General features: G+C 34.2%; 1 protein-coding gene, 1 long non-coding RNA gene and 1 pseudogene across 2 annotated transcripts; 1 reads left to right on the top strand and 2 right to left on the bottom strand.

The window, feature by feature from the left end:
* Positions 1-2,195: 2,195 nt before the first annotated feature.
* LOC129916878 (SAP domain-containing ribonucleoprotein) lies at positions 2,196-3,454 on the bottom strand. Its single transcript, XM_055997072.1, has 2 exons — positions 3,284-3,454; positions 2,196-3,221 (listed from the first exon to the last, which is right to left on the bottom strand). The coding sequence occupies exons 1-2, from the start codon at positions 3,311-3,313 to the stop codon at positions 2,418-2,420; spliced, it is 834 nt and encodes a 277-aa protein (XP_055853047.1). The 5' UTR covers positions 3,314-3,454; the 3' UTR covers positions 2,196-2,417.
* Positions 3,455-7,543: 4,089 nt separating this feature from the next.
* Positions 7,544-9,153, top strand: LOC129916877 (cytoplasmic dynein 1 intermediate chain-like; annotated as a pseudogene).
* A 373-nt stretch (positions 9,154-9,526) lies between these two features.
* LOC129916879 (uncharacterized) lies at positions 9,527-10,985 on the bottom strand. The gene is made up of 4 exons (XR_008772559.1): positions 10,722-10,985; positions 10,570-10,640; positions 9,968-10,517; positions 9,527-9,883 (listed from the first exon to the last, which is right to left on the bottom strand). It is a non-coding gene; the product is annotated as an uncharacterized LOC129916879 (long non-coding RNA).
* Positions 10,986-12,886: the final 1,901 nt, after the last annotated feature.

Here is a 12,886-nt window from a genome sequence, read left to right as displayed (position 1 = left end):
CAGATGATTTTTGCGTAATAGTTTTTTTTAATTTTTTTAATATTTCCTTTTAAACGCATATCTCCTATATAGAGTTTTTCGAGGCATAGCAATTTTCTTGCAAACGACTCTAACGATTTCGATTAAATTTGGAAAACGGAAATATGGCGTTGCCGTTTTTTGCAGAAATTGACATATTTTTTAGGTTCATACCTACATATATATCATCAAAGCATAAGCCATTTTCATTCCAAATTTACAGACAGGTATTTCTTATCATTTGGAAGTGTAAAATGTAAAAAAAAAAATTTTAAAAAAGTTTTTGAAAAATTTATTTTTTTTTTAACTTTCGATTCGTTTTACTTTTTTTTCTCAAACTTGAGAAAATCTTTAACTTCCGATAGATATTTAAGATAAAGATACTTTGGATTAATCGTTAACAATTTAAACGGAAATACTCATTCTAAAGCGTTTTAGTAATCGTAAAATGAAAAAGAAGTAAAATTTTCAAAGATCCATTTTTGGATTAATGAAACATCTAATTTTTGAAAACGGTTTGATGAATTTCTTGGAACTTTTTTTTTTATGTTGAATACTATTTTCTTAAAAATGAAGGTACATGGTACAGTGGCGACAAAATAAATAGCACATGTACCCTAAAATTTCTAAAATTAAAATTTTTCGCACTTTTTTAACTTAAAAGAACTGTTTTATTAATGAGGAAGTAAGAGCACAGATATATTTGATTTATTAAAAAAGAAATTAAGTACATTGAATTCTTAAACAAAAAATTACAACAAAATCATTAATACAGCTCAAGTTTTTTTGGGACAAAATAAATAGCACACTTCCTAAAAACAAAAACAAATTAACAAAAATTTTTACACAGTTAAAAGAAAATAACTAGTATTTGGTTGGGTAACCCTTATTATTTATCACAGCATAAAACCAGCGGTTAATAGACGTAACAAGACTACGAAATCGCTCAAAAGGTACTGAATACCAAGCTCGTCGAAATTCCTGCCAAAGTTTGTCCAAATTTGAGGTATCAGACCTGTTAATCGCTTTTCCCACGTCACTCTACAAGTCCTCAATAGGATTCAGATCTGGGGACTGACTTGGTAATTCCATAACACCAATTTTTTGGGCGGATAGAAATTGTTTCACAGACTTAGTCTTATGTTTTGGATCGTTATCCTGTAGAAATGTCCACTTTAAAGGCATTTCCTTCTCAGTAAAAGGTAGAAGAGTGTCCCTTAGGATTTCCTTGTACTTAAGGTGGTCCATAATACCCTCTATCCGATGAAATCTCTCCGCACCATACCAAGAAAAACATCCCCAAACAAGAATACTAGCCCCATCATCCTTAACAGTCTATATTTTATACTGCGGGTCACATTTCAACTGCCACACGAGGGGAATTTCCGTATTGGGCATTTGGAAATGCCCCCTATGGGGCATAATGATAATAAAAAAAAAAAAATAAACAAAACAAAACTTTCATCAGACGTTCGCATTTGATGTTTCACAAATACAAAGAAACCCAAACTTCAGAATAAAAAAAAGTATCCAACTCTGATCGTTTGTCATTCCGGATCGGACAGTCCCGGACGCTTCTAAGAATTCCCAAACGAAAACGCTATAAGATTGGATGCAGTTGCTGTATTGAAGAGGGGTTTATCCTGAGTATACATTTCAGTTTGCGTATTGTTTGGTGTTGTGGGGCGCCCGCCATTTCGAAAAACGCATTAGTTTCAATATCTCGAGAACGACTGGTACACAGAAAATTTGGAAGGATTTTTTTAGACCGAAAATATAATTATCTATCTTTCTTTAGTATATCATTTTTCTCTAGGAAGTACAAGTAAAAGAAATTATATCGACGTTGGTTGTAGATCGAATACCTAGTAATCCAGAAAAGTACATTTTTCAGGAGAGAGGCAAAGAACCAAGTTTGAAATGAATAAGAGCCAATTATAAAAATGATCTGCTGGTCTTGATTACGCGAAGCTGTGAAAATATGAATTTTAAACTAAATGCCGTTAAAAGCTATATTAAATCTATATCGAGTTAAGGCAAACAGGGTCCTTTTCATTAGATCCGTAATTGTTTCTACAAAGTTCATTCAAAATCGACTTTTTCTGTTTTTATAGATATTCAACCTACAGCGATGATATTGCAAAAGAAAACAGACCATTAAAAAATTAAAAACAAACTTTAAAGTTTAAGTAAGCAATTGTCATTTTGTTTAATTTGTTGTTGTTAAATACAGATTCATCTGGCTAGTGCCTTCTTATACAAAAATTTTTAGTAAATGTTACTATATTGAAAGAAATCGATTAACATTTTTTTTTTATAATAAACCGAGGTGATAAAGAAGAGAAAAAAAACGTTTTCTTTTTTTTTAATGATGGAAATAAGAGTAAAAGCAATTGAATTCAATTGGCCACCGTTTTAAACCTCTCCAATCGTTGTCGCGCCTTCTCCGCATACAAATCTTTTCCATCAGCATTTGCTTTCTTGTCACTGTCGCCGGACACATCACCAAATCGTTGTTTTCGTTTCTCCAATTTCTCGTTTGCTGTGATTACTGCAATAGCAGGCGCAACCACACATCCAAATCGTTCGGCTCGCTTCTTAAGTGTCTCAATCTGTTTCGGATCGACATCTTTGCCAGCTACTGTCATCGCCGCAGTGCCAACCGCACTCGAGTTTGTATTCAAACTACTCAGTTTGTTCTCTTCAATGCCAAATTTCTTAGCACGCATTTGTAAACGTTCCTCTAGCGTTAGAGCAGAGACTTTGACAATTTTTGGCTTTGAATCGATTTTTGCTATTTTGGTATCGCTTCCATTTTCATCGTTTATTGCAGTATCAACTTTAGCCGCTGGAACTACTGGCGAATCTAAAGTTAAGGGTGTAATTGAACTCTTACGTTTGAGGACAATTTTTTTGGCCTGTGCCGGCGGTGGCACTTCGAGTGGTTTATCTGTGGAAGAGAAGGAAAGGGCAACCTCACTGGAAGGTGATTTGAGTAGCTCGTTTTCGTCGGGTGGCAGTATTAGGGCCTTCTCTTCTTCGTCAGTGAGAACATCTTCGAGAAGATCTTCGCCGGAGATTGCGGTATCTTCGAGCGACAGATCACCGTCAATCAAGGCATTTTGAAGGCGCTCTTGAAGTTCCGTCTTGTTGCCAGTAGTTTGTAAACCACGAAGTTTGAGTTCACGCTTTAGATCGGCAACCTATGGAAATAGTTTTTGGGTTTCAACTTTGTCATTTAAAGAATAGAAAAGGAATAGAATACCTTCATTTTGCTAATATCATTTTCCGGCATTATTGTAATTGTTTTGGAGAGTACTTTTGGATAGTAAAAAATTAAATTAATTTGGTGAAAAAAATAAAACAAAATTTCTTTATTGCTTTTTTTCCGAAATTGTTCTTCTTTCAAGGGCCCAAAAAATAAACTTCCTATAATTTTAACATGACATTTACATGAGCAAACTATTTGACGTGCGTTGCCAAAATTGTTAAGAAAACTTATTTTATAGGAAATGTGTTCAGTTGGTGCTTTGTTTTTTTTTTTTTTTTACAATGCACCATGAGGCTCTCAAACTTTTAAATAAGGGCATAGTTCTATAGCCTAGTACGCTAGTAGGTGTGTTTTTTATTACCACCGGTCTTAACTGGACAAAAAAAAACGCCTCGGGGCTTAACCTGAAATCTTGGCAGCACTGTATATTAAATGTTCCGAAAACAGTAGACACAACAAAAATTTAGAGTTGTCATATTTTTCGCTTTCGTCATTTTCTTGTATTTTTCATGTATGTTTTACATAGAGATACAAAAATGTATGCTAGCAAAACTATTTTAATACATTTTGTCCTTCCAAACGTGAGTTTTCACGTTTTTAAACAAATTCTAAACAATTTATGAAAAAATTAGTTTGGTAGCACAGATTTAAAACTCTTCAAAAAGTTAAGCCCAGAGAAATCTCCGGGCTAAACAACTAAGCTCAAGGGGCTAAGGTGTTATTGTATTTGACATGTAAATTGCTTAGCCCAGACTGCGTTTTTTTTTTGTCCAGTTAAAGGCTTGGCCACACCGGAGGGTACGCGGTAGAGGTACAGGTAACGGTACGGGTATTTGTATGGAAAAAATTCCAAACTGACACATCAACGTTCGGGTGTGGAATTTTTTTAATACAAATATCGTTGCCGCTACCCGTACCGCTACCGCGTACCCTCCGGTGTGGCCAAGCCTTAAGACCGGTTGTAATAAAAAAACACACCTAGTGATGCGAAACGAAAAAAATTTGAAGTCTCCAAAGTCAGCAGCGGACATGGTAACGAAAAAATACCATCAAGTATTATAGCAAGGTGAAACTAATAAACATACAAATCACAAAATTCAAGAAAAAACATCTGAAAATAAGTTTTAAAGCAAAAATAAAACAAAATTAATTTCGTTCAAGATTTCGTAAGCGAAATTTTGTATGGAAAATTTCGTTTCGCTTCAGCAGCGTACTAGGATTATCTGTATTAAATAAAATGATATAATAATTTTAAAAAAATTATCTGACAGCGTTCTTGGGTGAAAAATATTTCACACATGAATATCGATTTTCCGGTGTGGATTTTTTTCATACAAAAACGTTGTTGGTGGCGTTTTTTGTCGTCTCTTCGTCGTTGGTCTAGCTAAAAATATGTCCTAGAGCTGTGTCAATCGTGATTGATTCGGTCTTTTTGGCCCGTTCACCGAAAATTCTGAGTGATTGCAATCACTATAAACAAAATCAATCAATCCTTATATCAACCTCGTTCATAAATAAGAAAGTACGAAGTAGAAAAGTGCGTTTCGTTCATCCAAATCGTTTACAATCAAAAACCACGAAGTGGAAAAGAACGTTTCGTTCATCCAAATCGTTCACAATCAAAAACCACGAAGTGGAAAAGAACGTTTCGTTTATCCAAATCGTTTACAATCAAAAACCACGAAGTGGAAAAGAACGTTTTGTTCATCCAAATCGTTCACAATCAAAAATCATCTAAAAAATCTCTCAGAACTCGGATTTCTTTCATTCCATTCATTCTCAATCATCATTTCGATTCCATGCATACAACTGATACAAGTTTATATAAGCAGGTTCAGAGTTTGAATTGAATCGGATTCGATTGGGAATTTCTATCGAATATCTGACCTTGACTTCTTTTTATTTTTGATGTATCTATTTCGACGTTTTGAACTTGGCGGAGACATAATGCCTTAAGCCTGGTACGCTGCTCGCGCTAAATTTTAGCTTCCATACAAATTATCGAAAATTTTTATCTGAGCTAAAATGGATCCCATACAAATTATCGATAACTTGTATGGGAATTTTATCTCGGCTAAAATTTAGCGCGAGCAGCGTACCAGGCTTTACTGATAATCAAAGTTACCATTAAAATTTTCCAAAAATATATTTTCAAAAAAAAAGCGGAGATAATTAAATTTTTAAAAAACTCTCATAGAAAATATAAACGAAAAATTGTTTTATATGGTTGCATTGAAATGTTAATATGTAAGGTTATATGCGATTTCTTGTTTCTTCTCTCATTTTTCAGAACGAAATGAGTGAAAAAGAAATGGTTTCGAATAAATGAACGAAAGAACGATTGATAGAAAAGACCGAATCTTTGGTGAAATCAATCTTTGAACGATTCGATCTTTTGAAATGAACGATTTGCCCAGCTCTAATATGTCCCCTCAAAATTATCGTAAGCGCCAATCTAAATTATGAATAAATTATGGACAACATATAAATGTAATTTTCCAAAACTATGAAAAAGAAAGATATAGTTATTTGTCTTAATCCTATCAATAAATTGTTTAAGAAAACATTCACATCTACATCGTCTGCAATAAGTCTACAGCCTAGTACGCAGCTGAAGCAAAACGAAATTTTATATACAAAAATAGCATAACGAAATCTTGAACGAAAAATTACATTTTTGCTTTTCGATTTTCAGTACGCAGCTCTAGCGAAAACTTGGAGAGTTTTCACTCGTTTGTCACTTACATTTTATTGTCTTGTGCATTTTTCTTGATACCAAGAGCAGTCTTGACGGTTTTTTCACTTTTAATTCATTTTATTTGGGAGAGATACACTATCTCCAAAAAAAATCTCATGGCGAGTTGTACAAACGTGGTTCAGCCTCGGGTCAGGAATTTAACTCGCCGATTTCGGCGGATTAGCTGCGAGTCAACTTCGGTTCAAGCATGAATGTGGTTATTTTTACATATATGAACCTTGAACCAATGCTAAACTTCAGCCTTCCTACGGATTTCACAAGATAAAAGTTGCTGATCCACGGATTAAATATTTGTACAACATGCCCGACTAACAATTTTGCTTCTGTAAAGCTTTATACATGCTTCTTTTGCTTCTATAAAGCTTTATAGAAGCAAAATTGTTAGTTGGGTGGCCCAATCGGATAAAATCTCCAGAAAGTATTTGACACCACTGATAAAATCTCCATGGGGAAAGGCACCCAATATACAAATACACAACTTGCGCATCTGAAATTTTAGGATTTTCTCTTGGAGATTTTTTTTACGTCTGCATACAGACGTGTTACTTGGGCCCCCCCAAGTAACAATTTTACTTGCATAAGGTCCATTTTGTTCGATTCGACAAGCTATAGTTTGTATACGTTTAGTTTAAGGCTTACTTACCCAAGTCATCCATTTTGGAAAGAAAGGAGGTCTCTTTAAGGCTATCTTGAAGTGTTAAGAAGAAGCCTTGTAAAAATCAGTTAAAGAAGACCTTTATAAGACCTGTTTAACCGTTCTAAAGAAACCTTGTATTTTCAAGTGACAGAAGGCCTCTATAAGACCTGTTCCAAGAGGTTCTTGTAAGTATGTCAGCTATTACATGAAGCCTCAAGAGGCGCGCCTCTTTTCAAAACTAATGAGTGCAAAAGAGATAGAAGATCAAACAAAAAATTATCCGACCGGAGAGTCGTGGGCCAAAATTCTGAGACTCTTTTTTGACGTTTCTTTTTCCACTCTTTCTTTTTTCAACATTCTCTTTCATTCTTTTTGCTTCTTGGTGGAATACAACAACAACAATACTTAAATCAAAAGAGAAATGTCAAATTTGAGTCTTTGACTCAAGAGGCATCGTGTAATAGTATACGCGCCTCACAGAATGATTATCAAAAGAAAATTCGAAAAAAGAGTCAAGCTTCTTGAGGCTTCATGTAATAGCTGACTATGCAATGTTTTTATCCTGCAGATATGCAATGTTTGTAACGCATTAGAAAAAAACATTGCACTTCAATGTGAGATTTCAATTAGCTCCCAATTTTCCACTCATCTTTAATATTCGAGCATGGTCTACTGGTAAGATGCTGGCTTGGTATGCAGAGGTCCCGACTAACAAATTTGCTCCTATAAAGCGTTACAGGTGTTAATTTAGCTCCTGTAAAGCTTTATAGAAGGGATAATAGGTGTGTTTTTTTGTTTATCTATATAGATTTTGTGCAAAAAAACGACATCGAGATTTTTGGAATCCGTGTTAAAGTTTGGCAGCACTGAACATTAACTTTGACAACTGTCTGTCAAAAAGTTTGCTTTTGCTTTTTTATTTAAAAAATTAAAATTTAATAAAACAAAGCTCTAAACAAAATGAGAGAAAAAAAACAAACAAAAAAAATCGTAGAATTGTTCCTGTTTTACCTATGCTTACTTATGATGCCCAAGGAGATGACGAACAGAGATCGCTGCCACACATCGACAATGGTTTCCATTCCAAACTACCACCAGGAATTCTACCACATGGTTTGCCCACTATGAAGGAAGTTGCATCAGCCATAACACCACTTGAATACAAAAAAGAACCTGAAGAGAAAAATAAAGTAAGTGAATTTTTTCTCTCCTCTCTTTACATTAATTTAACATTTGTGCTTTCACTTAAGGAACTATCGGAAGAACAAAAACAGATGATCATCTTGTCGGCGGACTTTCAAAGGTTTGTTTTACCCGCTGGACGTGTCATCGAAAGGGCTCTATCTGAGAATGTCGACATCTACACCGAATACATTGGAGGTGGTGATAGGAGTCAAACGATGAGAGGACACATGCTAGGTTGTCATTGAATCGAGATTTCCACGAAGACCGATGGTCTAAGAATCGATGCATCACTTCAATGGATTGGTCAACACATTTTCCTGAACTGGTTGTTGTTTTATATCACAATAATGAGGTTTGCATTTGTATTTTTTTCTACGATTCTATCTAAAACCCACTAACTTTTTTAAGGAGAGTCACAATGAACCAGATGGTGTTGTAATGGTCTGGAACACAAAATATAAAAAACAAACACCCGAAGATATATTCCATTGTCAAAGTGCCGTTATGTCAACATGCTTTGCTAAATTCAATCAAAACCTTATACTCGGTGGAACGTATTCCGGTCATATTGTATTATGGAATAATCGAGTGGAAAAGCGCACACCCATCCAGAGGACCAGAGGACACCTCTAACAGCAACTGCACATACGCATCCAGTGTATTGTTTGCAAATGGTTGGCACACAGAATGCAGACAATGTGTTATCGATCTCAGCCGATGGCAAGCTTTGCTCATGGAGTTTGGATATGTTGTCGATGCCGCAAGATACACTGGAATTGCAGCCACGGCAATCGAACCCAATTGCTATCAGTTGCATGTCCTTTCCATCGAATGAGATTAACAATCTGGTTATGGGTAGTGAAGATGGCAATGTTTATTATGGTAAAAGTTTGTTGTGATTTTCCATTTGCTTATAAATAAATTGTTGTTTCTACTCAAGCTTATCGACATGGAATACGTTCGGGTGTGTCTGAAGTCTATGAGAAACATTTGGGTCCAGTGACGGGAATATCAACTCATCCAAATCAATCTACAACAGATTTTGATGATTTGTTTCTTACATCGTTCATTGATTGGACAATTAAGTTATGGAGTCTTAAGGTGAAATTTAATATCTACTATAACGACCAATATGTATTACATTTTTTGTATTTACTTGTAGGACACTAAACCATTATATTCATTTGAAGAAAATTCAAATTATGTTATGGTCTCCAATTCATCCCGCCTTGTTCGCTTCTGTCGACGGCAGTGGTCGCCTTGAATTATGGAATACCGAAGTGCCCTCGGCATCGGTGATTTTTTTTTTTTTTTTTTTTTTTTGTGTATGTATGATAATGAAAATTAGTAAAAGAGTATTTACTGAGTAGGTACCTACTTATGAAAAAAAAAAAAAAACATGAAACAAAAATGTTAAATGTTAAATAAATATATAGGTAAATTTAGTCAAAAGCTGAGTAATTCTTTCTTTGAGTATGTTATTTATTTCTAAAAACTAATACAAAGTTATGTGTTGAATTTTTTATGGAAACATTTTGTAAGTCTGATGTTGCAGTTCCGAGATTATGCAGTGAGGCGCGCACAAATTTGTTCAATTAATTTTCATATCGGATTGGAAACTTGTCAGATAAATCTTAATGAGAAAAAGCAAAACGGATTACGTTTTAATTTTGCAATTTGCAATTTAATAATTAAATAACTTATTTCTAAGATACATTTAAAATTTTGATGGCACAAAGGGGGTCTGACGTTAAATAATAATGACAAAGTTATAAAATATAAACAAATATAATACATGGATAAACTTAGTTTAAAAAGTCTGCTGTACTCGAGTTGTTCAGACCCGGATGTCCAGTTGTAGGGTTGGTTAAGTTGGGTTGGGAATCCATGTGTTTTGCCTTAATTCCTCCCTCTGCATAACTGTTTAGGAGGGGAAAGCAATTGCGAAGAAGATTCATGCAGATTTTCTCAGGATCTCGATGGGGGCTTTAGACCCATTTGTAGAAGACATGTCCTACAGAAACAAAACGAAATCAATGCAGGCAGAGTACATAAGGAATATATCGAACCAAAAAAGGAGAATCAATAAAAATATTACCTGCAACCAATTGGGGAGCTAAATGATGCTCTGAAACAATTACCACTTTCACATGCCATTTGTTTCCACACTTCACTTATCATGCACATGTCGTCCAAGTTTGAACGCAGTGAAGCGATCTCTTATAAAATGGTTTTTCATCAACGGGAGCTGAAGGATTTTTGGGTGTTGAATGAGCTGCATAATGCAATGTTAGGATTGTCTTGCTTGTTGCTGTCTGCTGTTTGGGATGAAAAGTGTTTCCTGGGGGAATATTTTTCGGGAGGTATGTTTGTATTTGCTTTTCTTCGCAGCGCACATACATGACGTGTATCATTTTAAAAATGTAAGAGACTGTTTTTGTGGTGGGCATTCTAATGAGGCAATTTATTAACAACAAGAGCTTTGTTATCATTTATTCATGTTGATCGTCTAAGAATAGACGTTTTCGCAAACGAGCGGGCATTCCAAGAACATTTTACATTACATTTTGACTGTGAGGGTTGAAGGTACCGACACGATTAAGACCCAAGCGCACAGTACACAGAATTCTTCTTTTGTGAAATAATTCCTAGAAAAAAAAGATAAATACGCTAGCTCATTGTAAGAATAAATTGATTTACTTTCCATCTCCTTTTCCGGTTTTTCTCTTTAATTTTGGGGAAGATATCGCACTCATGCAAACACGTGAATCCTAAAATTATTTAATTAAAAAAAAAAACCAAAGTTTATCGCACAATTTTCATCTTTTTCCAAAAAATATGCTTATACTTACATTGATTTGTGTTGTTTGTTATTCCTAATTGAATTCAATTTTAAATATTAAATTTTTTTTTGTCATATATCTGTCAACTGCAGCTGTCGTTTATTGGAATCTGACATTTAATAAGTGTAATGTACCTTGGCAGTACTGTTTTCTATCGAGAGAAAGTAAAATCTGGATAATTATCTGGATTTTTCAAAAATCTATACAGATAAAGTTTTTGTTGTAATTAACACGTAAATTGTTTTCATTTCAAAAATCTCGATGTCGTTTTTTTGCACAAAATCTATATAGATAAACAAAAAAAACACACCTAATGTTTGTTGGGGTACGTGTGATCGATTCCTGGCCGGGCCATGTGATGAAAATAAAAAAATGTGTTCTTTTTCAATTAAAATAACATTCTCATCATTTTAGAACAACAGAAAAAGCAAAAGGAAAAGAAACAAAATAGGAAAAAATTAAAATAAATAAAATAATATGCAGAAAATACAAAACAGAAAAAATTAAAGAAAATAAAAAAAATGAAATAAAATTCAATAAATTCTCTTTTTTTATGCATAAATTAAACATTTTCTACAACACCTTAAACCACTTCTATAAGGCCTTATTATAACATCCTAAGCAATTAATCAGGTTTGTGCATTAGACAAACCCTCTGCAGGAAGACCTCCGTAAGGCCATTTTAAGCTGTTTGTCACAAGCTATTAGCTTGTGGATTACCTGTGAAGGAAAGTCCTATGCAATTTCGGTAAAGTGTGCCAAAATGATTTGCATAAGACCTGTCCTTTTTGTTATGAAAGCCAAAAAATAGCTTGCGTTGACCCTTATGAAAGCTAAATTGTTACTTGGGGGATAGATACAATACGTACAATCCGTACGTATGAAGGAGAGGTATTGATGAAGACGAACATGTTCGTCTTCGCCATAATCTTCCTATAATCTGCATTTGTGAAGATGTCTGCATTTTCATCTACTCTCTCTATCCAACATCTGTGGTTCTTAAATACTGTGTCTCCTTTCAATGCAGATCTGAAAATGCAGACGTATGTAAATCCAGCATTAAGACCTAAAAAGTGAAAAAGTGGGAAATTTACAAAAGTAAAAATTTTTTATTTCTTTCTAGCGCTATTTGTTTCTGGAAAAAACTACAAAAATTGTTTTTGAAACCAAAAAATAAGCTTTCTGCATCATTATTTTTAATTTTGTGGTCGGAAAAAACTGTCAAAAAATGAGTTTGAAAATTTTCACTTTTTGACTTTTTGCAAAAAGTGGCCGTTGTAGTTATACCTTTTAAGATTCACAGATGTTGGAAATAAGATTATTATCGAGAAAGTCGATGAAAATGCAGAGATCTTCACAAATGCAGAATATAGGAAGATTAACATGTTCGTCTGCATCACCCAAGTAACAATTTAGCTTTCATAAGAGTCAATGCAAGCTATTTTTTGACTTGTTTAAGAAGAAGGACAAGTCTTATGCAAATCATTTTGGCGCACATTACCGAATTTCCCCAAGACCTTCCTCCACAGGCAATCCACAAGCTAATAGCTTGTGACGAACAGCGTAAAACGACCTTATGCAGGCCTTTTTACAAAACAATGAAACATTTTAGGGAAACTATAGCTTCGCTAAGGAAACTATCATTTGCATTGGGTGTTATAATAAGGCCTTATGGAGGTTGTTATAAGATGTTGAATTTATGAATAAAAAAAAAAGATTTTATTGATTTTTTTTTTCTTTTAATTTTTTTCTATTTTGTTTTTTCTTCTTTTTTGGCCATGTCAATGCTTTTCCTGTCGTTCTGAAATGGGAAGAATTTTATTTTAATTGAAAAAGAACACATTTTTGTTTAATTTCACATATGGCCCCGCCAGGAATCGATCCCACGTACCTCTGCATACCAAGCCAGCACCTTACCAGTAGACCATACTCGAATATTAAAGATGAGTGGCAAAAAGGGAGCTAATTGAAACCTCACATAAAAATGCAATGTTTTTTTCTAAAGTGTTACAAACATTGCATATCTGCAGGATAAAAGCTTTGCATACTTATTGGTGAAAAACAGAGAGATGAAAACATTGCATACTTACAAAAACCTTTTGGAACAGGTCTTATGAAAGCCTTCTGCCACTTAAAAATAGAAGGCTTCTTTAAAACGGTTCAAACAGGTCTTA

This window comes from Episyrphus balteatus, chromosome 3, assembly GCF_945859705.1.
Source record: "Episyrphus balteatus chromosome 3, idEpiBalt1.1, whole genome shotgun sequence".
In the NCBI taxonomy this organism is placed as follows: Eukaryota; Metazoa; Arthropoda; class Insecta; order Diptera; family Syrphidae; genus Episyrphus; species Episyrphus balteatus.
The sequence above is the reverse complement of the archived record's forward strand: the minus strand, read 5'-3'. Positions and strand labels throughout refer to the sequence as shown.

What these genes read in the sequence shown, in the direction of transcription:
- LOC129916878 (XM_055997072.1), bottom strand. Translation starts at nt 3,313, where the DNA reads ATGCCGGAAAATGATATTAGCAAAATGAAG. An exon ending in ATGATATTAGCAAAATGAAG is followed by an intron (nt 3,222 to 3,283) that starts GTATTCTATTCC and finishes CTATTTCCATAG; the next exon opens with GTTGCCGATCTAAAGCGTGA.